This window comes from Musca domestica, unplaced genomic scaffold (assembly GCF_030504385.1).
Source record: "Musca domestica strain aabys unplaced genomic scaffold, Musca_domestica.polishedcontigs.V.1.1 17, whole genome shotgun sequence".
NCBI lineage: Eukaryota > Metazoa > Arthropoda > Insecta > Diptera > Muscidae > Musca > Musca domestica.
Genome location: NW_026712230.1, coordinates 2,491,492 through 2,516,012, shown reverse-complemented (window position 1 = coordinate 2,516,012; position 24,521 = coordinate 2,491,492). Strand labels below are relative to the sequence as shown.

General features: G+C 34.8%; 1 protein-coding gene across 1 annotated transcript; it reads left to right on the top strand.

Annotated features, from left to right (window-relative positions):
- The first annotated feature begins 1,548 nt into the window (after positions 1-1,548).
- Positions 1,549-13,397, top strand: LOC131801580 (protein late bloomer-like). The gene is made up of 5 exons (XM_059120382.1): positions 1,549-1,754; positions 12,039-12,212; positions 12,276-12,431; positions 12,813-13,010; positions 13,078-13,397. Exons 1-5 carry the CDS (start codon positions 1,695-1,697, stop codon positions 13,150-13,152), a joined length of 663 nt encoding a protein of 220 aa, XP_058976365.1. The 5' UTR covers positions 1,549-1,694; the 3' UTR covers positions 13,153-13,397.
- The last annotated feature ends 11,124 nt before the right edge of the window (positions 13,398-24,521 follow it).

The window sequence follows — 24,521 nt, the reverse complement described above, 5'->3', positions numbered from 1 at the left end:
TGACAAATTATAATTTCGCCCGCATAAAAAATATTCGCGGTTTACAAACATTTTGGTTCAATCAAACTTCTAATATCCCCAACACATAGTGTTGTAGGGTATATATACCTTTGCCAAGTTTTGCCGACATCGGTACAGATTTGGATTTGAAGATTGGATTCCCTCCATTTTTACGTAAATAATACAACAAAGATGCTACATTTGTCCTTCCTTACTGGTTTTATTTTTATACCCTCCACCTTGAAAAGGAGGGTATATTAACTTTGTCATTCCGTGTGTAACATCCCTGAATATTCATCGTTGACCCCATAAAGTATATTTATCATGATCAGCATAATATTCTAGGTCCGTCTGTCTATTAAAATCACGATTCAGCCCATATTATTTGACGTAGAGCATCAACATTTAGCAGAACAATTTGTATTGAGGCTAGGATGGTTGGTATTTAAAATGAGATATATTGGTCTACGTTTTGGTATAGCAGCCATATAACGGTACCTCTCGATATTCGGTATTTGCATGATTTTTGCCATATGTTTCCACGGATTTTTCCAAAAAAGTATATTTGTAGTTTGAAATGGGTTCTAGCTCCTCTGGTTGAACATAGTATGTATAGGTCCACGTTTTCGTATACCCCCGCATATTTGTACCTCCGGATTTTCTGTATTTTAATGATTTTTGTCATTTTGATTTGTCTAAAAATTGGTATTAGGTAGTTCATAATGGGTTCTGACTCCAGCGGCAGATCATTGAAAATTTATGTCCACGATTTCCTATAGCGCACATGTAACGATACCCACCAATACTCGATATTTTAATAATCCTTGTCACATTTACCCACGAAATTGTTTTAAATTTGATATTTATGAAGATTTGGTAGATGACAATCCTTGAAGTATAAAATTGACCATTTTGGTATGGGCCCATACAACGGCATCACTCACTTTATAGATGTAAAAATCTTAGATCGCTGCTACGAAACTCAACCCCCATGCACATATAAGCCCTTGATGGATGGTTTTTTATCGTATCACCTTAAAATGAGGATTTTATCAGATCTTTATTGAAATCTCGTCAAATTGTGATACGAAGATATGAGGTTGCTCCACCCCGTCTTTTGTCCCTTCCTTACTGGTCAAACTTAATGTTGTCAATATAAACTGCTACAATAACAACCAACCAACCTATAGAGTACTAGGATAATATTGTATTATTCAGTCTATTTGACGAACCAATCAATCACTATTTTGGAATATTATTCACCTAATGAAATGATCGCCAGTGTTATTTTTGCGACAAAAATATATTTGTAGGTGTTACGTTTGTCATAGAACTTTCTCTTATCGCAATAAAAACAATAACAATGCGTGTTTTTAAGGTGCTTCTGGCATTGAGGAACAATCAATTCCTTATCTCGCAACAACTGATAACGAAAATTCAAAAACTCATAATCCACATTTCTACACACATTAGCCTATGTCGGGACACACGAACAAGTGTTGGAACACCAACATGAATAGAAGAGCTGCAATTTCGATTCACAATCGAGAAAATAGACCTTAGTTCTCAATACTCAGTCGTGAAGTACGGATCCGTGCCGGTTGTAAAAATTTACAAAACGAAACAGAGAAGAGTCTGTTTCAGTTTCAATTGTTTTGTTTTGTTTTTCCGACGCCAAATACAATAACAACAAAATGGGTTGTGGCGAATCAACATTGAAGTTTACATTATTCGTATTGAATATTTTGTGTTTTGTGAGTGTTGTTCTCGCTCTGTTTTTATTTTCTAATTAAATAGATCTTGAAAGTGAAATTATGTAAGAAAGAACATGTGAATGAATGAACGTCTTGACGGATCATAAAAAACCACCGCTCAATAAACCATAATTTTTTTCATAGACAAAAAGATTAAAAGTTTTCAAAACTGTTTTCAATGTTTTACAAGATTAGGGAGTGTACATATTTAGCCATCGATGTGTGTATTTGATTGTTTTGATTTGCCATCCATGAATATTTAGTTTGTTAAGAAAAACGATTAAAATACGCTTCGTGAATATAAACACAGCGGATATTTATAAACATTTTTTTTTTTAATTTTGCCGAAATATCAACAAGCAGAAAACGACCCCATTTTTGCGACCCATCCGAAGACACTTATTTTGTGTTCTGTAGGAGTACCCCTAATAACATTTTGCGATTTTAAAGTATTATGTGAACTAAAAAATTCATAAATAAAACCGAATTGTTGTAGTTTCGATTGATGCACACTCTCTAAAATTAACTTTCGTATATATATATCGGTTCATATTAATATTTTCCCTCTAAAAGTTTGATCCTTATCGGTCTAATCTTAAAACCCGTAGACTAGTTTAATATTTTTTCTAAAGTTTAATGCACTTATATTTCGATGAAAACTAATGACATGTGAGTTCATACGAAAATCATAACAAAAATAATCTTGGAGAGTAATAAACCGCATTAAGAAATCAAGACCCCATACGCGAGCCAATCCCATTGGAAAGCATGGGGAAGCCCTTAAACTATGTGAAATCGGCCGGCACCTCTATATGAACAATATGTGGTATATCAACACACATACGGAGTTGATATACCAAGTGAGAGATAAAAATATCAGCCGGTATCATTAAACAAGTAAAAAAGTAGTAAGTTCGGCCGGGACGAACTTTAAAAAACCCTCCACCATTTAGAAGGAATTTGGGAATTTTGAAAAAAAAAACCAGTAAGGAAAGCTCAAAAGTCGGACGGGGCCGACTATATGATACCCTACACCACTATGCATATTTAGTAGAGCTCTCGTAAAAAGGTTTATACAGGGCATTTCAGAGCTCTATGAGATATTTGGTACAAAATCAAAATCTATCTAATCCTATCGTGCATTTTACGAACTATAGCTATCTCTGAACCGGGTTTCTCTAAATTTGACGTATTAGCTTCTAGACTGAATTCGGTCTTATGTACGAAAATTAAGGTGATTTGGGCTGATATTGGCCATTTGGTGCACAATTAACACGAAATCGGATGAAGATATATATGGGAGGCATATCCAAATCGGAACAGATTTTAATAGAATTAAAATCAACTGTTTTTGGGCTTTATCTGATATCTGGTACCAAATATCATTTCTGTGGAGTGCATATTACGAATGTGAGAGACTTAAAGACCAAATCGGATGAAAGATATATATGGGAGCTATAGCTAAATCTGCACCGATTTTTACTAAAATTGGTGTACTTGTTTCTAAGCTGGTTTCGGTCGGATTTGCCAAAATTGATGCTATTACGGCCATTTGGTGGTCAATCACCCGAAATCGGATGAAGATATATATGGGAGCTATATCCAAATCTGAACCGATTTCGATAAAATTTAAAACAGCTATTCCTGTGCTCCATCTAATACCTTGTACCAAATATCACGGTTGTGGAGTGAATATTACGAATGTAAGGGACCAAAACACTAAATCGGATGAAACATATATATGGGAGCTATAGCTGTTTCTGAACCGATTTTCTCCAAATTTGTTGTATTTGCTTTAAGGCTAATCTCGGTCATATGTGCCAAAATTCGGGCCATTTGGTGGTCAATTAACCCGAAATCGGATGAAGATATATATGGGAGCTATATCCAAATCTGAACCGATTTCGATAAAATTTAAAACAGCTATTTCTGTGCTCCATCTAATACCTGGTAACAAATATCACGGTTGTGGAGTGCATAGTAGGAATATGAGGGACTTAAAGATCAAATCGGATGAAAGATATATATTGGAGCTATAGCTATATCTGAACCGATTTTCTCCAAATTTGATAAACTTGCTTCTAGGCCGAACTCGGTTGTTTGTGCCAAAATTCAGGTAAGTTGGACTGATAGTGGACATTTGGTGCACATTTAACCCGAAATCGGATGAAGATATATATGGGAGCTATATCCAAATCTGAACCGATTTCGATAAAATTTAAAACAGCTATTTCTGTGCTCCATCTAATACCTGGTACCAAATATCACGGTTGTGGAGTGCATAGTAGGAATGTGAGGGACTTAAAGATCAAATCGGATGAAAGATATATATGGGAGCTATAGCTATATCTGAACCGATTTTCTCCAAATTTGTTGTATTTGCTTTAAGGCTAATCTCGGTCACATGTGCCAAAATTCGGGCCATTTGGGCTGATATTGGCCATTTGGTGGTCAATTAACGCGAAATCGGATGAAGATATATATGGGAGCTATATCCAAATCTGAACCGATTTCGATAAAATTTAAAACAGCTATTTCTGTGCTCCATCTAATACCTGGTACCAAATATCACGGTTGTGGAGTGCATAGTAGGAATGTGAGGGACTTAAAGATCAAATCAGATGAAAGATATATATGGGAGCTATAGCTATATCTGAACCGATTTTCTCCAAATTTGATATACTTGCTTCTAGGCCGAACTCGGTTGGGTGTGCCAAAATTCAGGTAATTTGGACTGATAGACGACATTTGGTGCACATTTAACCCGAAATCGGATGAAGATATATATGGAAGCTATATCCAAATCTGAACCGATTTCGATAAAATTTAAAACAGCTATTTCTGTGCTCCATCTAATACCTGGTACCAAATATCACGGTTGTGGAGTGCATAGTAGGAATGTGAGGGACTTAAAGATCAAATCGAATGAAAGATATATATGGGAGCTATAGCTATATCTGAACCGATTTTATCCAAATTTGATATACTTGCTTCTAGGCCGAACTCGGTTGGGTGTGCCAAAATTCAGGTAATTTGGACTGATAGTGGACATTTGGTGCACATTTAACCCGAAATCGGATGAAGATATATATGGGAGCTATATCTAAATTTGATCCGATTCTCACCAATTTCAATAGGGTTCGTCCTTGGGCCAAAAAAATATTGTTTGGAAAATTTCATCTCAATCGGATAATAAATGCGACCTGCATTTTGTTCACAAGAATACATGGACAGACGGACGGACGGACGGACGGACGGACGGACGGACGGACGGACGGACGGACAGACGGACGGACATGCATAAATCGACTCAGAAAGTGATTCTATGAAGGTTCTCAAAAGTAACTATGGGTCTATCTCGTTTCCTTCTCCATGTTACAAACAAATGCACAAAGACATAATACCCTTACCACTATGTGGTGTAGGGTATTATGTCTTTGTGCATTTGTTTGTAACATGGAGAAGAAAACGAGATAGACCCATAGTTACTTTTGAGAACCTTCATAGAATCACTTTCTGAGTCGATTTATGCATGTCCGTCCGTCTGTCCGTCCGTCCGTCCGTCCGTCTGTCCATGTATTCTTGTGAACAAAATGCAGGTCGCATTTATTATCCGATTGAGATGAAATTTTCCAAACAATATTTTTTTGGCCCAAGGACGAACCCTATTGAAATTGGTGAGAATCGGATCAAATTTAGATATAGCTCCCATATATATCTTCATCCGATTTCGGGTTAAATGTGCACCAAATATCCACTATCAGTCCAAATTACCTGAATTTTGGCACACCCAACCGAGTTCGGCCTAGAAGCAAGTATATCAAATTTGGAGAAAATCGGTTCAGATATAGCTATAGCTCCCATATATATCTTTCATCCGATTTGATCTTTAAGTTCCTCACATTCCTACTATGCACTCCACAACCGTGATATTTGGTACCAGGTATTAGATGGACCACAGAAATAGCTGTTTTAAATTTTATTGAAATCGGTTCAGATTTGGATATAGCTCCCATATATATCTTCATCCGATTTCGGGTTAATTGACCACCAAATGACCAATATCAGCCCAAATGGCCCGAATTTTGGCACACCCAACCGAGTTCGGCCTAGAAGCAAATATATCAAATTTGGAGAAAATCGGTTCAGATATAGCTATAGCTCCCATATATATCTTTCATCCGATTTGGTGTTTAAGCCTCTCACATTCGTAATATGCACTCCACAAGAATGATATTTGGTACCAGATGTAAGATGCAGCCCAGAAATAGATGTTTGTAATTTTATCAAAATCGGTTCAGATTTGGATATAGCTCCCATATATATCTTCATCCGATTTCGGGTTAATTGTGCACCAAATGGCCGATATAAGTCCAAATGGACTGAATTTTAGTACATCGGACCAAATTCAGCCTAGAAGCAAGTATATCAAATTTAGTGAAAATCGGTTCAGATATAAATATAGCAACCATATATATGTTTCATCCGACTTAGAATTTTAGTCCCATACATTCGTAATATTCACTCCACAACCGTGATATTTGGTACCAGGTATTAGATGGAGCACAGGAATAGCTGTTTTAAATTTTATCGAAATCGGTTCAGATTTGGATGTAGCTCTCATATATATCTTCATCCGATTTCGGTCAATATCAGCCCAAATCACCAGTCTAGAAGAAGAAGAAGAAGAATACGTAAAATTTGGAGAAACCCGGTTCAGAGATAGCTATAGTTCGTAAAATGCACGATAGAATTAGATAGATTTTGATTTTGTACCAAATATCTCATAGAGCTCTGAAATGCCCTGTATAAACCTTTTTACGAGAGCTCTACTAAATATGCATAGTGGTGTGGGGTATCATATAGTCGGCCCCGCCCGACTTTTGAGCTTTCCTTACTGGTTACAATCATAAAAATGCGGAATATAGGGAGTTACCGTTATATTAGGGTCTATACGATGACGTGGACCTGCATAACCAATTTTATTATCCTACTTCAGTTTGTTCGGAAGCTAGAGGGATTTCCATAGACGGGCAGACATTTTTAAGTCGCCATAGAATTTTATGCTTATCAAGTATGTATATTTCGAGGTGCTTCAAACAGAATGACAAACTTAATATACCCTCTATACTGTGGTGGAGGGTATAAAAATGTGGTGAAACAAAAAAAGAATTTCCGTCTAAAGGTCGGAGATATATATGGGATCTATATCTAAATCCTATCCGATTTTTACCAATTTGGGCCAAAAAGTATTGAATTAACTGTCTCACTTACCAAGAATCAAGGCCCAGACGAAACGACTAAATCCAGTGTCAACCTTCGTCCGCAGACATGTGCTAAGGCTGAAGCTTGGAAGTTTGTACTAAAAGTGTACGAAATGTACCAAAAATTGAAAACTTTATATTGGAAAAATGAATTGGAATAAGAGTCACTGTTGGAGTGCAGAATCTATGTACAAAGCGTTTTCGGAAATGCGAACTTTAAGACTCGAAAATGGTACTAAACTTCTAAGATTGTACCATTTGGTATTATGTGAACGGATGGAGTTTAAAACGTTGAATGTTGGGTTGGAGATTGGAAAGTTGAGTTTGATATACGAAGGTAGTTTTGGAAATGCGTACTAAGTGTGCGAACTGTACTAAATTGTACTAAATTTGAACCGTTTGGTTTATGGTGAAGCTGCAATTTTGTATTGGGATCACTGTTGGTGGTAGGTTTGTAATAAAAAAGTAGTTTTGCAAATGTGTACTACAAATGCACGATAAGTACGAAGCATTATTATGTTTGGTATTTGGTGAAAAGATAGTGATTGCAGTTTGAAATTTGATATTAGAGTCGCAGTTCATGTGTGACCTGGACATATGAAGGTGGTGATGTACTTTAATTGTACGAAAAATAATGAATGGTACAATATTTGGTATTGTATAAAGAGATAGAGATAAAAATTGATATTTAAAATAGTGGTGGTATCTGTGTTCGGGATTTGGCGGTGGCTTGGAAATGCTTACTATATTCGTAAGAAAAGTACTAAATAGTACTAAATTTGGTAACGAGTGAAGGAATAGAGCTGAGATCCTGAAATAGTTGTAACCGTTGGTGTCTGTGGTTCAAATGTGGAGTTAGTTTTGGGAATGTGTACCATAATTGTTCGAAAAGTACTAAGTGGTAAAAAATTGGGTATTGTAGAAGCGTCTGGGTTGGTGTCTGGGTTTGAGAGAAGGTGCTGGTTTTGGGATATGCGTATTTCAATTGTACTAAATTTGGTAATGGACGAAATTAAAAATCTTAAATACTGAAATTTGATATTAAGGTTACTGTGGATACCTGAGGTGAAGATACGGAATATTTTGTGAAAATGGGAACTGAAAGATTTACTAACTAAATTTAATGGAGATATTTTTATCAAGTAATATGTGACCTCCCGTACCATGCATTTCATGTCTTTGAGAAGGTTTAGATATACGAAAATTGAAGGAAAAATATGGATCGAAGTTATAGCTATATTTCAACCTGTTTAGTCCAAACTTGATATAAGACCTATCAAGTTGAGATTTTATAGTACCATCCAAAATTCTGCTGTATCATTCACATGGAATTCTAATGTGGAAGCTTTATCCAAATCTTAACCAATCTCCACAAAATTTGTCGAAGGTATTTCTTTTCTAAGGCGTAGCGACTTTGAGAGACTTAAATATCAAATTGGATGAAAAATATATATTGGAAATTAAAGCTTGAACTGATTTTCTCCAAATATGAAATAATGCCAAAGTTATTATATTAGGATCATATGTAATGGTTCATATTGAGATTTATAGTGAAATTTTGTGTTGAATATTTTTCTTCTTTTAAAAGCTTCTGCTTAATTATATTTTATAAATTTTCAGGCGTCAACTCGAAAAAGTCCTAAAAAATTGATGAAGAACATTAAGGAATATTTTCGGATTTTTTGGGAACATTGATACAAATTTTTGTTTTTGTCATACAGTAGAAAAAGAGATTTCTTTCCATTGGTGACTTATAGAAAAATTTGAAGAAGAATATTTATGTCTTTGATGGCATCCTTCTAAAATGATGCTTTGTTTAAGGTTTTTGCACAAAATTTAAAAATGCGTCTTTAGCCCTGAATTGTATTTGTATTATGTGTGGATTCCTGGCATTTAGGTTAAATTTGGAATCTTGACGTTTTCTAGTATCAATAGTAGAATTTCTTTATAAATAATTGTTGCAATATATTTTAAATAAATAAAGGCCAACAAATCCCTTTCTTATCTCGCTAGAGCGTTAAAATTCGACCAAAACATTCCACGTATTTTTATCTGCAACATTGCCGAAGACACTATGTACCTAAAATACACGGGTTCCAAGGAATCTTAATCCAAAAATTAGCAAAAGTGTGGAAGATGGGGGAAATTGCCCCATTTATTTTGTTAATGTAAGCTTTCAAAATGCCGATACTCGTGTCTTCGATTTTTAGCTCTTTTTTCAAAATTTACTGGATTTACCAAAAATTTTAAAAATAATAATTCGGATTCCTCGATTCTCTATTAACTCTCCACATTGCAATATTTCAACAATGTTAAATCTAGTGTGAATATAGCTAATTATGTCATCCAAGATAATTTTTTTAAAATATATTTATATGTACATAAAAAGTGCACTAGTTTTCATATCAACTGAAGTCTTGAGGTAGAATGTTCTTTGTTTGTTTTCATAAAATGTTAACTATTTACAGAAGCTAAAAAGATAAGACGTACGTGATGGTAACACATCAAACCAAAATGCTAGTTTTTAGGTTTCCAATTCCAATGTAAAACGAATAAGGAACACTGGGCACAAAATATTATTAGGTATATAAATTTCTGATATATTCTTATACCGTACATAAAGAATATAATAATATAATATATTAAATAATTGCTTTGCCAATAAAATATGAGTACAATGTTTTAGAACTCCGTGACAACAAAATTTTAGACTGAAGAACAGTAACTGTGTCTGACAAAGTCATTATTTCCACAATTATTTGATAAACATTGGTATTATTATATTTATTTATTTTTTGATAAAACTAACTAAATTTCTGATAAGAAATGTTAAAAATTATGGCAGCCTAAGGTAATTGGAATTTACAATTCACTTTTTGGCAAGGCCGCATGCAAATACTTATTTTCCGTTACTCATTCCGTCTTATTATTAAGTTCTCTTTTCCGTTATTGTTCCATTGCTTATTATTGGTAAAACTTGTAGAAAAAAAAAAGTACATGTCTATCAAAATCAGCATTATTTGGTAAAAAGTTTTAAAATATTCCAGGTTTCTCACATTTCTTTAATGGTTAACAAAAATTAAAAAAATTGCATCGGACAAATGTGAAAATGAAAATGAAAATACATCATAAATATACCTAAAATTTTATGAGTAACATTTTTATATCTTGATTGAAAAAGTCATGGAAATAGTAAAATTAAAAAAAAAAAACAAATATTCCACAAAAAATTATCATTCGATTTGAATGCATAGATGTAGTTTCAACAAGTAAAAAAGCTGTAAGTTCGGCCGGGCCGAACTTTTAGTACCCTCCACCATTCGGTACAAATTTATCAATTTCCAAAAAAATAAAATAAAATCCGTTAAAAATTCTGTTAAAATCTTTAAAATACCGAATGCCTATACGACGACGTGGACCTGCATAGGCAACTTTTGTCATAAGTTAATACAATATTTAAATGCGAAACTTAAAGAAAAATCTATACGAACTTCACATGCGAAATTTGAAACAATCCCGGTAAATAATGTCGTTAAGGTCATCAAAATACCGAATATTGGGGGGTACGGTATATATATATATACGAAGACGTGGAACTACATGGACCATTTTCTGTTTTATGCTAAAGTATCTATTACGAACTTCAAATACCAAACTTGGAACGATTCCGTTAAAAAATGTCGCAAAAATCATCAAAATACCGTATATCGGGGGGTACCGTTATATGGGGGCTATACGAAGACGTGGACCTGCACAGATAATTTTCTGTCTTAGGCTGTAGTATCCATTATGAACTTCAAATGCCAAATTTGAAACAATTCCGGTGAATAATGTGAGTTGAGTTCAATCAATCCTCACGAAATTTTCACAAAGGTAGGGTTAGGCTCACAAGAGCGAAGCCTATTGTTTTCAAAGATGTCCGCAATATATTTAGAGGTTAAAATAGACCAGCAACTCAAAATGTTCCTGATTTTGCAGCTGTTATAAACGTCACAAATAGAAACCAAAGAACACGAAATCTCGCATGAATTTAGAGTTTAGGACAGCGGGTAGAATGGGCCACTACTTTTTTGTGAAAAATACCAACATTACTTACAGGTCATATCCGAAATACACAAAAGGCGAACTTCTGTTTTTTATGCTGATTTCGTTGACGAATATAGCCAAATATCGTTGACAAGCAAATCATATAGATGAGTTTAAATTTGGGCACATAGAAAGGCCTCTTACTTTTGGAGATGATCGCAAAATATATAGGGGTTCAAATGATCCAAAAACAGAAAAAATTTCCTGATTACACAATTGAAACCAATCGACACGCCTGAGAAGATAGTTAAGCACAGAGAAGAATTCTGGCGTTTTGGGTGACCATTGAATTATATTTAACCGTGAAATGAACCACAACAACTAACAGCAAGACGGAGTTCGTAAATATTGGCCAAATGTCAAAATGCTGAGGGTAATATCTGGGCAGTGCTCCGTGACATTATTTCAAAAGCGAAATCTTTCAAAATGGATTTGGACATGAGGGCGCTTCTAACATATTGCAGTGTTGTAGGGTATCACATGGTCGGTCCCGCACGACTATAGCCCTACTTATTTGTTTTTTTTTTGTCCGAAACTATTTCAATCTCTCCACATGTGAATTTTTGAACCCGACAGCGACCTCAATATCAATGCTCTATCTCTTCACCCAATACCAAATTTAGTTGCGTTTAGAACACAAAAACAGTACTTTATGATGTTATTTGGTATAAAAGATTAAAATGCCTCCCTCAAATGTAGTGAAAATCGATTCAGAATCGTATATGCCTCCTATATATGAGTTCCCTCTGAAACCAAACTATAATTGCTCTAAAGACATATGGTGATATGATCTACTTCAAATAAATTCCTTTGTTACGGGAGCTCTACTAAATATTCATAGTGGAGTAGGGTATCGTATAATAGGCCCTGCCCGACTTTTGACTTTTCCTTAATGTTTTTTTTTTTAATTGTTGATTTTTTTTTTTCTTTTTAGATACTTGGGGTATTGACATTATCAGCATGTATTTTTGCACTAATCGAGTTTGAATTTAGTGAAGCTGTCAAAATTCCCTGCATCGTGAGCAGTGTCTTAAGTTGCATTCTATTCCTCACAAGTACTTTGGGTTGCTGTGGCGCCCAAAAGAAATCTGCGAAAGCAACATGGGCTGTAAGTGTCGTTTGTCATAGATAATAAAAAAATTAAGATTTAATGGAATTTATTTTTTTCTAGTACTCCATAATAATGTTACTGCTGATGGCAGCTCAAATTGCTGTGATTTTTGTACAACCCATTAATTTCAATAATTTTTCGACTGAAGTAATTGACAAGGCGTGGAATGTCACCGACATCAAAAAGGATTATCTAATGACTTCGTATGAAATAAAGGTGGGTCCGAAAGTGTTTATAATGTTAATATAACTATAAGCACATTTATATTACAATTGAGTTTATAAATCCCTTCTTTATCAACTTATCTGTCCGCACGTATTTTCGAATTGATACCACCTTAAAACAAAGCCATATAATTTAATTTTAAAATGATTTATGAAAATCATAATACAGCTCTTGAGGATTTACTAAATTAAGATTTAAATCCGAACTTGCTGTTAAGGGAGTAATAACCTAGTGGCATACTTCCCTTTAAATACTTTTCGAATTTATTGATGTCTCCGGATTTGAGTCTTTCCCTACTTCTAATCCTTGGTTCTCCATAAATATTAAACTTAGGATATTTTCTAAAAATTAATTTTTTTTTCTTCCATATAGTATGAATGTTGTGGAAAATTTGGACCTTCGGATTACACAGACCTGAATGTAACAATACCCCTCAGTTGTTATAGAAATCACAATAATCGCATCGATACAAATCTCCTCGATGTCGGTTGCATTGACAAACTTAATGCAATGTTTTCATCCAATCAACGAATTGAGGAAATAAGTGATTGGACTTTGGCCGGTTTGGAGGTAAGACAACATTGTCAAATCATTTGTAAATCTAATTAACATTAATCTATTTTCACTTCTTTAATAGGGAGTATCGGCATTGGTTGGTGGAATGCTGGCAATAACATTACAAAATATCGAAAGACGAAAATATTATCACTGAGAAGTAGGTACTCAATCGACGAAACTTAGTTCCTAAAATAAAATTGTATTTATTTTCATAACACTTTGGTTGCAAATCACGACAATGTACTTAAAAATGTAAATTTAAATTATACATATCTTAAACAGTGTATGCCAGAAAATTAGAACAGTATTTTGTAATTATTATATTTTGTATTAATACTAATTAAAATTTAAATAAAATGGACAGTTTGTTCAATATAAATTTTCTTACCACAGAGACTTCTTAGTATCACATTGAATTATATGAGGAGACTGGAAGACTGAGTGCATGAAACAATACTGCCGAAAAAAGGCTCCTACATCTGTAGGTGTTGTTCCAGTACTCTGGTCAACGAAACACACTCCTTAATTACAAAAGATTGGTATTGCAGCTAAATTTTCCTCGATCTCTCTGAGAGGGGTTAGTAAGCCATTTTATAATTAGTTAAGGGTTCCAAAACTTACTATGGACAACCCATTATTTCTCAATGCGTTTTGCTAGTATTTTATAGTTAAATAGATATGTAATGACACCATTGATATTTGGTTGAATGTTGTGAAATAAACCCTCATAACATCAAAAAATATAAAATAACAACTTCAACCTGGGCCTTTGATAAATATACTTTTTTAATTGTCTCATAAATTGCTATACACAAAAATTATATGTTAACATTTACAGCGAAGCAAATTTGGCGGATCTATCCACACACATATGGAGCTATTGAATCAAAGAGATCGTGATATTAACCGACAACGCAAATGAGTTGGTCCGACTCAATATGCCTAAAATTATGCTATAATGTAATTCATTAGAATAGTAAAGCTATTGACCACTAGGTGGCGTCGACCAATTTTATTTCTATTATTGATTTACCCATTCACAATAGATTTCTAATTGAAAATATTCCAAGTCCAGGTGTATTAAATGAGGTGTATGCATTATATGAAAACAAAACAACAAAGAAAATAACTAACTAACTATTATTAACTTTTTTTGTTTAACTTTCGTACTGTGATTTCAATCACAATAAGCGTTTTAACAACCCACCTGCATGTAGCGAACGAAAACAAACGAAACGAATAAGGTACTGCTCCCACGAAGTCACAAACTTTAAAATTATTTTCAATCATTTTGTACATCAAACAAAACAAAACCAAAAACATTTCAATGCAAGAAGTACACAAACAATACGATTGCCTTATTGTACTTCGGCTGTGATTTGCCGAGCTGTATCGTTTGCGAACGAATCGCCGGAAAACGTTTCCAAACGTTTGCTGAGCGAAATGAGGACTGCTATATTTATAGTCGTCATTGTAAATATCGTTTTTTACACTGTTTCCATTGTATTATGGACGTAATCTAATTATATAAAAGAAAGTTGTGTTAGTTACTACGCTTATAACTTAAGAACCGCTGGACTGATTTTAATGATCCATACAAATTCGGAATTGTCTCCTCTCCGAAAAGGATAATATCCAAAAAACCGCGTAAAAATGTGATATATTAACATTTTCATTTTGACTTTTGAAATGTACAATAGTAATGTTTTATTTTGCATGATTTTTTTCCATTTTGGCTTACTTTTTTCTAATGTACATTTGTAGTGTTTTTTATATTTTATTTTTGAATTCAAATATTAATACCAATTTATTTAATTGACTTGATTTCTTGAGAAATGAAATTGATGGCGAGTTACATGGAAGTGTAGTACCGAATTATGTGGTGGCGAAACGGAATAGATGATGCCGAAATAATTTAATGGAATCGAATTTTAAAATAGAAGTACATTCTATTGACAAACTATAGTTGTGTTCCAGTACTTTTTTAGTAGTAAAACTAGCAGAAGAGAGAACAGTTCGAAATGTCATTCTCATTTAGGTTTGCTCAAAAAATAAGGGAACGGAAAATTAGCAGAAATGCGTTAAAATGTCAAAATTCAAAATTCCAAAAGTAAACAGCCTAAATCGGACTGGTAAAACCTTACTGCAAAGAGCGCCAACATTTAAAAAATGAGTATTGAAGACTATAAGTTAAAATAAATAATTTATAATAATAATTAATAATCTGATTCCTCATTCAGCCAGTCCTCTTCACTGCTGGAATCATCCAAAAGTGAATACATCAGTTGCTCCATATTTTCTATTTTTGTTTTTTGCACGACAAATATTAGTTTTTCCTTTAGTTTTCAAGTTGATCATTTTCCTCATTGAAATGTATCAATACATTTTTCAACCTTGTTAGCCCTGCCAATTAAATGTCAAATTTACAATATGCACATTTCTGCTCGGCCAAATTCATGTAGCTATTTTTTTTTTTTTTTTGGACTGTCAAGCGAGCTCTCCTATGTTGTAGAGAGCGTTGGCGATCCTCAGGATACAAAAAGCCAGGTTGTACTCCAAATTAAGGTAAATTTGTAGAAAGTCACCTCAAGTCCAATAAGTTTATTTTTCAAAATGATTCGCCAAATTACTCCACTCCAAAGAATTTATTTTCCCAACTGGTAGGTCACTAGTGAAATCGATTACAATCCAATCAGCGTTTATCCCAACATGGATTGCAAAGTCCAGTCCAATGCTTTTATTTTCCAAAATAGTTGGCCACTCTTGAAAACGATTACAAACCAATGAGCGTTTGTTGCAAAATGGATTGCCAATATAAATTTTCCGATTACTGCAAATACAGTATAAAAATGGTGTAAAAAGAAAACGATAGTACATAAGTACAAATGTCGAATTGTAGTTCAATTTTGTTTGCTTATTTGATATTGTAATATTTATATGAAAAGGTTTTTAACTCACGACACCTGGTTGAGAGGTAGTTTTACTTGCGTGACAGATGCAGGACACCACAGACGTAAAGAGACCAAATGTGCCCGTTCAGCAGCTATGAGGTCCAAGCGATCAGGAATATCCCAATTGTGAGTCCAGTTGTGATCCAAAGGTTAGAATTCCTGTCTGCAAATTGCATAAGGAAAATAAAGGGCCAAAAGTGGGGAATGGGATGGGATAATATCAATTAGTCAACATCCATTAAAAATAAGAAAGAAAAAAAAAAGAAGGAAAAAAAAAAACAAAACTTAAAACTAATATCACAGCTTTGTTTATCACAGATGATAGAAAGTGTTCATAAACTGATTTTGGTTTCTTTCAGGAACATTAGGAGAAGGTTGTATAGGTTGTGGTCTTTGGATTGCAGTAAAGGGATTAGTCCATGGTATTTAGGGAACAGGAGGGGATATTTTTTCCTTATGTTGTTGAATCTTACGCAATCAAAAATCAAGTGGTGAGCGGTTTCCTGCGCTGCGCATGTCTCGCACAAGTTCGAGTCTGCAGCTCCTATCCGGTGTAAATACTTTTTGTCACTGGTATGGCCGGTAATCAGTCTGTTTATTAGCTTAGTATTGCTAGACTCAAAATTCATTTTTGAAAACCATGGCTTTTCATATATGTTGTTTATAATCTGAAAGAAGTGACTGCCTTTTGATTCGGATAGTCTTATAAATTCTTCATTCCAGTCATCTTTCACCAGATTTTCGATTCTGGAATACGCCTCTTCAGGTGTTAAAAATACCTCTACAGGAGCACCAACTAGAGAGGCCTGTTTGGCTAGCAAGTCAACCTCTTCGTTGATTCTAATGCCTCTGTGCGCAGGGATCCAGACAATGTGACATTTTTCAATAGAGGATCTTTCCAAAATATTGTGACATTCAGCAACCAGATAATTTGTCGAATCAGCTGAATTTAAAGCCTTGCACGCTGTAAGGCTATCTGTGAAAATAACACATCTGTTATAACCGTCCTCAGTCGCAATTTCCAGAGCCTTTTTAATGGCAAAAAGTTCTCCAAACATTGACGAGGCCTTGAAGTCAATTTTGAAAAGGAATTTGAAGTCTTTTGTAGCATTGTAAACCCCGCATCCAGTGGACTCAATGTTTACCGAGGCATCTGTTGCAAAAATACAAAATTGATTACTTTTATAAAAAGACAGCTCGCAATTAAAGGCAGAGAAAATGACCTCATTAGGCGTAATGTTTTTCGTGGATGGTAATAGGTTAGTTCTTACCGTCAGGTTTCTTTGATTTTTGTATGAAGTAATCTTGATTTTTCTAAAGATGTATTCAAATTGATGATAGATGACGCTGTAGCTTGATTTGACGAGAGGGTTGTTTTCAATTATGTCAGATAAGTCATTATTTTCCAGCTTGATCTTAAGTATCTCCTTTGCGGTGAGGAGTTTGGCTCTATACTTAGGAGGCAATTCTCCAGCTAGGGCATATATAACGTGATTAGGTGTCGATCTACTAACCCCCAGGGATCTTCTTATCATCTCATTTTGAAGTCTTTCGATATTGTTATTGACATATTTTGGTGAGTTGGCAGTCGTAGTTCTACCATAGTCTACTTTCGCTCTCACAAGGCTTTTGTATAAATTCAGAGACACTTTTGGATGTAGGCCTCCTTTAGGGGGGGTAAGGCATTTGAGCAGTCTGGTTCTGTTGCTTACTGGATCCTTGATATGTGAATAGTGATCTTTGACCGATAAGGAATTTGAGATAATTCTGCCCAAAAATTTCATTTTTTTCACCTGTTCTATTCTACATCCATCTACGTTTAGTAGAATTTGTTTGGTACTATTTTTAGCAAAATAAATCGTCTTCGACTTTTCTGGATTGAAGGATAGATTTATATTACCGCATTTCCTTTGAAAAGCCACTGCCTTAGTTTGTAGGTGTTGTAAAGCCATGTCAAAATCGTGATCAAAGACCATCAAAAGGAAGTCGTCTGCATATTGAAAAATTAATGTTTTATTATCTTCCAATTTATGAAGATTTGCTGTGTAGATGTTAAAGAGCAGAGGAGATAGACAGCTTCCTTGTGGTAAGCCGTTTTTCACCACAACTTCTTTGTCACCCAGTCTCAGAATCCTTTTTGATAGAAAGTTTATTATCCAATTCACAATTGATACGTTGAAGTTGAGCTTTCTCAAGATTTGCCCGAGAATATCCACTCTCACGCAGTTGTAGGCATTATTTATATCCAACGACAGAACTAGTACTTTATAGTTGTTGGCCTTTAGCAGTGCAACGCGGTGAAGGAATTCATTTAAGCATGTAGATGTAGACCTACTTTTCCTATATGCAAAAGATCTCGCTGGAATAACTTCCTTATCATCAATGAATTGTACTAGCTTATCTTTAAGCATTAGATTGATGACTTTCATAAAGACAGAAATGAGAGATATTGGGCGATAATTTGACATGTCGGTTAAATCCTTGTTAGGTTTTGGAATTGGGACTATTTTAATAATCCTCCAGTTGTCATTGATTGAGTTCTCTAAAAAGGCATTATATAGAGCTGTCAGAATAGCTCTTTTAGAAATGCCGGGTAGCGCCTTGATCATTTCGTATGTTATTTTGTCATGCCCTCCGGCAGACCCTTTTTTCTTTTCCGATAATATTTTCTCAAAGTGATCAAAGTCAAAAATGATTTTGTCCTGGAAATTGTGTTGATCACTATAGCTAGGTACTTCTAGCAAATCACCAGGTACTTGGTCTTTGAGATACTGAAGAAAGTGACCGCTCCGGTCATTATTCCATGGTCTCGCCTCCGCAGACTCTCTGTTCCTTACATTGTTAACAAATCTCCAAGCTTCTCTTGGATTTGCATTTCTGTTAAGTTCATTGATTTTGGAGAGAAAACTATCATTTTTTGCCGTTTTGACCTTCATTTTCCAATTCTCTACCTCTTGACTAGCTTTAGATAGGTTTTGATAATTAGGATATTTCCTTGCTTTCTTTAAAGCTGCAAGTTGATTTCGGTAAGCAACACTCAAGGAATCATTCCACCAATACTTGGGTGATCTATTGGCACTTAGATTGTTAGATGCAGCTTTTATTTCTGAACTTATTGCGTCCTCTATAGCTAGCATGTCAGGTTCTAGCTCTAACTCACCCAGTGCTTTCATTAATTTTGCTTTGTGTAAGAAGTTCTGTCCTTTAGGCTTATCCGCTTTAATTTCAAAGGTAATTGGTAGATGACGGCTGCCCCCAAAATGTCCATCCAGAACATTCCAGTTACCCCCAGACACGTTGCTGAGAAAAGTTAGGTCAGGAACTGATCCCTGGGAGTTGGACCCACCTTTAAAGGTTTTTTTACCATTATTGAGACATAGGTAGCCAGCTTCAGTAATCAACATACGCAGTTCCCTGCCTTTAATGGAAGTGAGATTATCTCCCCAGGCTTCATTGCGGGCATTGAAATCGCCACATAATATTACATTCTGAAAGTTTTCCAAGAAGAGAAGCAATTTCGAAACTTCCTCAATAAAACAAGTATTTGAGGTTGTTGGTGGAAAGTACACCGAGACGATGACGACATTTCTCTGTAGGTTTGAGGTTTTGATTATCAGGATGTCATAATCAGTATCATATTCTATTATTGATATATTTATTTTCTTTCTTACTCCTATGGCCACTCCTCCATAGCCGTCAGGTCTGAATTTTTGCACAAGATTGTAATTGATTAGTTTGTTTCTGCATCTCTTATCTTCTGAAAAAATTTCAGATAAAATTATGATGTCATAGTTGTTTTTGTTAGCAAAGAATTCAATGAAGTTTTTGTTATTCTTAAAAGATTGTATATTATACTGGAGAATTCTTAATTTATTCAACATTATCATTTGAGATTGTATTATTGTTATTACCTTCAAATGTTACTCCGCATTTTTGAATCCTTTGTTGGAAATGTTGAATAGCATCCACTGCCACTTGATTTTCATCCTTTTTGAAAAAATCGTACATAAATTTGAGAAGTTCTTTGGTAATTTTTTCCAGTTCAGAAAGTTTTTGGTCCTCTTTTACATAAACAGGGCCTGATGGGGATGGTTCCTCAAAAAACCGTTTCCCAATTTTGACCCCAGGTCTATGGATGTACGGTTTTTTGGGTTTTTTTGCCACAGAGTTGTATGTATATGGTGTCAACACCTCATTAACGTCATCATCGATTGTTTTAATTTTTGGACTTTCTTCCCTTCCCACACAACTACCACTGCCTGCTGGGAGAGAGGGAAAGTTTGCTTCGTCATATGATAGGTCAAATCTGTTTTGAAGTTTATAAGAATTTAAAACTTCTTTTTTGGACATCTTTTTTCGAGTCATAATTTTGTTGATTTCAATTTCTTTTGCCCAGACTGGACATTTATTCCTTTCATCACATACGTGATCAGATCCTTTACACAAAATACAGCTTCTGATGGTACAAGTCATATTGCAATCTTCATTACCGCATTTACGGCATCTGGGATTAGATCTGCAGCCAAGCTTTGTATGTCCCAAGCGCCCGCAGTTGAAACATTGCCTGATGGCTGGATAATAAGTGTCAACCACAAGAACAACGTGATTGAACACTACCCATGAGGGGTGGTTATCCCCGTAGAAACCAACCTTGATTGTCTCAGTTGGTCTAAAACCTGATTCAGTACTAGCATCTTTCCTTGTGAACCTAGTCACAGAGGCTACCTTCCTATCCGACACAATCCCTTTGAGGAGTTCATCTTCGGAATATGAAACAGGTATATTTCTTAAAATTCCGAAAGTTTGGAAAAAATTTTTCGGAATAAAAACTCGCATATTCAGTTTCTTTATTTCTTCATTGCAAATGAACATATTTGCCGCCTCCATTGTCTCAAAGGTAATTTTGTATAAAGTTGCACCAATTGCGTCTGCTTGCTTAATTTTTTCCAATTCTTTTGCCTTAATACCTTTGATTTTTTCAAAAAAGTAAAGGCCATTTTTTATTTTTTTGTTCTTCATATTCCCTACTTCACTTGTATCCACTAATACCATGAACTTACCCTTATGATTTTCCGTGTACAGCAACGTCTCTTCATTAACGCGCCTCTTCTTTTGGTTTTTGCACAAATCCTCTGTGTTGGAATTTGCTTTGTCATTTTTGCCCCTTCTGTTCTCACCAACCTCACCTCCGCCTTCGCATACATCAACAGCATCGAACACCCTTTTCTTTCTCGCATACACACATACATCTTTATTTTCAGCGTCATCTTTTGTAACGGTACCCTCAAAATGTGGTACAGTTACTGCTGTGTCCATAGCTTGGACATTATCGATGATTTGTTCATCCATCGTCACACAATCCCGAAATCAATTTAAAGTTGATTTTTGGGATAAAAAACACAATTTTATACTTTTTCCAGGGCACATCAATTTACCCAATGCACTAATGTGTTTTTGCCGCTCGACGCCAACATGCAAAACTACCACCAAAACGACTTGCAGCAATGTCAGCTCTATTACGCAGCACAAAAATATCAAACGACGCTCCACAGTACCAATACAGCGAAATCTTTTATTGTTCACGTTGATTATAATTTTCTTACTTGTTGCCACCAAAAAGAATTGCAGCAATCTGCTTTTCTATGTTTCATGAAAAACACCGACAGCAACGCTCCGCAGTAATCACGTTTCAAAAATCACAATTTCTTCTTTTTATTTTTCACTTTTTTAAGTTGATTTGTCTTACTCTTCACAGCTCTGCTCCTTTTGTTCTGCACGCTTCGAACTCTCAACCAGGAATGACATGTAGCTAAAACAAGCAGAAATGTGCACCACTCAGCGCCATTTTTTTCTCGAGAGAGCTGCAAGTTTTGCTAGTTTTTGGAGTACGGGAACGCGTTGTAGCAGAATTAGTGCTAATTAGTACTAATTTGCAGGTTCTGGAACACAACTTATATAAGGATCTTTAAACAATTGCTGTAAAAAATCAGCGAACAAGTTGAAGATTTTTTCAATTTGTTATTCTTCTTTTGTCATTTTTTTTTTTTTCAATTTGTATTATCTAATTGAATTCAGTAAATTTTTTGTGAACAAAATAAAGAATAATTTTTCACTATATACAAATTTTCACCAAAAAATGAAATAAGTGGGAAATACGATGTTAACTGACATCTACCTTTCAACTCCAGGGCTGACATCGTGGTTCAGCTGGAAGATGCGAACACATTTGAACAAACAAAAATTACCGAAAAAGCCTAATGTGGCTCATTTCAAAGCGTGGAACTACTTCTTTCCTGTCACAATAATAAGTCCAATGTACAATCAAAAAAATACCAAATATAAAGGGTGGAAAATAGTAGAGCGAATGGGACTCTTAGTAAGAAAAGGATTTCTATCCTTCCAGAAAATCTTCCCAAACATTCAAGATACCTTAAATCGCATTTGCAGGTCATGATATCGATCATAACTGACGGATAAGGGTACAACCCGATTTCATATTTGTATAACCATCGTATGATTCAAGCTATTTTTGGTGTCTTGGTCACTTTTTTAATATTTTGTCCATTATTTGGCATCTTTGTTTCTAAGGAGGTAGAGAACCTCTTCGCATAAAGTTTGAAATTTTCAGAGTAGGGCCCATTTTGGTCTTGACCACATTCATTTATTTGTTTTTAGAACAGAGTTTGGCTTGCTTGTTTGGGATACCATAGTATTTTGTTGTTGCAAAATCGTCAGGCGAAATCCCATTATTGTTGTTTTTATAAAAACAACAACGTTTGTTTATGAGTGCCTTACCCCCTGGTAGTTTATTTGTTTTTGCTAAAAATTGTATTTATGCTACCCTGGGGTAGGGAACCATCATACAGATAATTGCCACAAAGGAATTTATTTAAGTAAAGTCCCCACATTGGTGTATCCCCAACTCCACTTTCACATCTAATTGGTGGTCAGAAAAGAAAATTTTGTTTTCTATTGAATTTGTAACCCCCAAGAGAATATTGGTTGGGCCATGTATTGGTATAACCCTTATATAAATGTATCCCTGATTTAAGCTGTGACCGTGGTCTTGGCCACGTTTTTCAACTGATTTGGCCATTATTTGCTGTATTTAGGCTACTTTAGAAAAATGTCAACATACGTAAATATTTTGGTACAGTCCCCATATAGTTCCCAGGCCCGCCGATCTATAGTGATGTTTACCGATTGGCGGACAACAACGCGGGTATTGTTTAATCGTCATTGAATTTTACTATGAACAAGAACATTAACTTTTTGGGGACTCTAATGCGCAATTTGAGGTGCTATGGTAATGGGTGTAAAAGCGTAATTAACTTTGACTATTCAGAAATTATTTTGCCCTCCTTCCATAGTTATTTATTTCTATTTAGTCGAATCAATATTTATATTAAAATTTGTTCACCTTTATGAGCTAGATTTGTGCAATATTATGCTATGCAAAATTTGCATTAAAGACTAAAACTACGGGCCGGCAACGCGGACCGGGCCAGCTAGTAAATAAATAAAAAGACATGAATTGAAATTAATATTAGGTTTTACTTTTTTGTAATGAGTAAATATACAGGGAAACGTTTGCAAACGTTTGCAATGAGTTTTGTACTGTTCCGTTTCCAATGTTGCCTCATCCAGCAGAGTACATTTCAGTTTTGTTTTTTTCCACTCATCTACACAAACAGAACAAAATACAAAGGAAGTCCCGTTATCTTAATATCAGCTGTGTTCCGTTTCGTTCTTCAAGAAAATGCGGAACAAAACGATTGCAAACGTTTAGTAAAGTTTATTTTCGTACGCTGCCTGCATGAACAACTGCTGCAAATCCAGAATCCAAGTATAAATTATGGGCCGAAATTGTACTCTGTCAACCTAAAACTATTTCTATCATTTATTAAGAAGCCAGTCGATGACTAAAGCCATTGAAAAAAGCTCTTAATGTGCTGCACCTTATGGTTTGACGTCTATTAGGCTTGCACAGAAATTAAGCACTGACATTTGGACGTCAATTATTTTTCTATGAAAATGTGAAATGAAAACTTTTATAAAAAAAGATATGTCAAATGAAAATAGTATAAGGGATATATTTTCATTTCAAGAACAGGAATCCAGGTCCTGGTGACCTCTTTGTAAATAAATGTCTATTGAGTTATATTACTTTTTGTATACCGAGATGCATATGCCCATGGCTCAATACGAAAGGTTGTACAACTTCAGAGACGTGCAAAATATATATTTCTGTTCCATCTACATTTGAAACAATTTCAAATTATTTTCATTTTTATTCAAAATGTTTTGACAAAATAGGGGCACCAAAAAAAGAAAATTATATTTTTGAGGAGTTTTGTTCTACATTCTGTAATTGTGCCATGGATATTCCCATGGTAGAACAAAGAAGGTTAAGTCATGTAATCACATGTTTACATTTTTTTCAAAATTATTCATTTGACAACATCTCATTGTCAACATTTATATTTACAAATCCATTGTATACACACAACTCAGAGGTGGTAATATGCTTTCTTTTCAGTGAAATTTAAGAAGGTAAATTACAGAAAATACA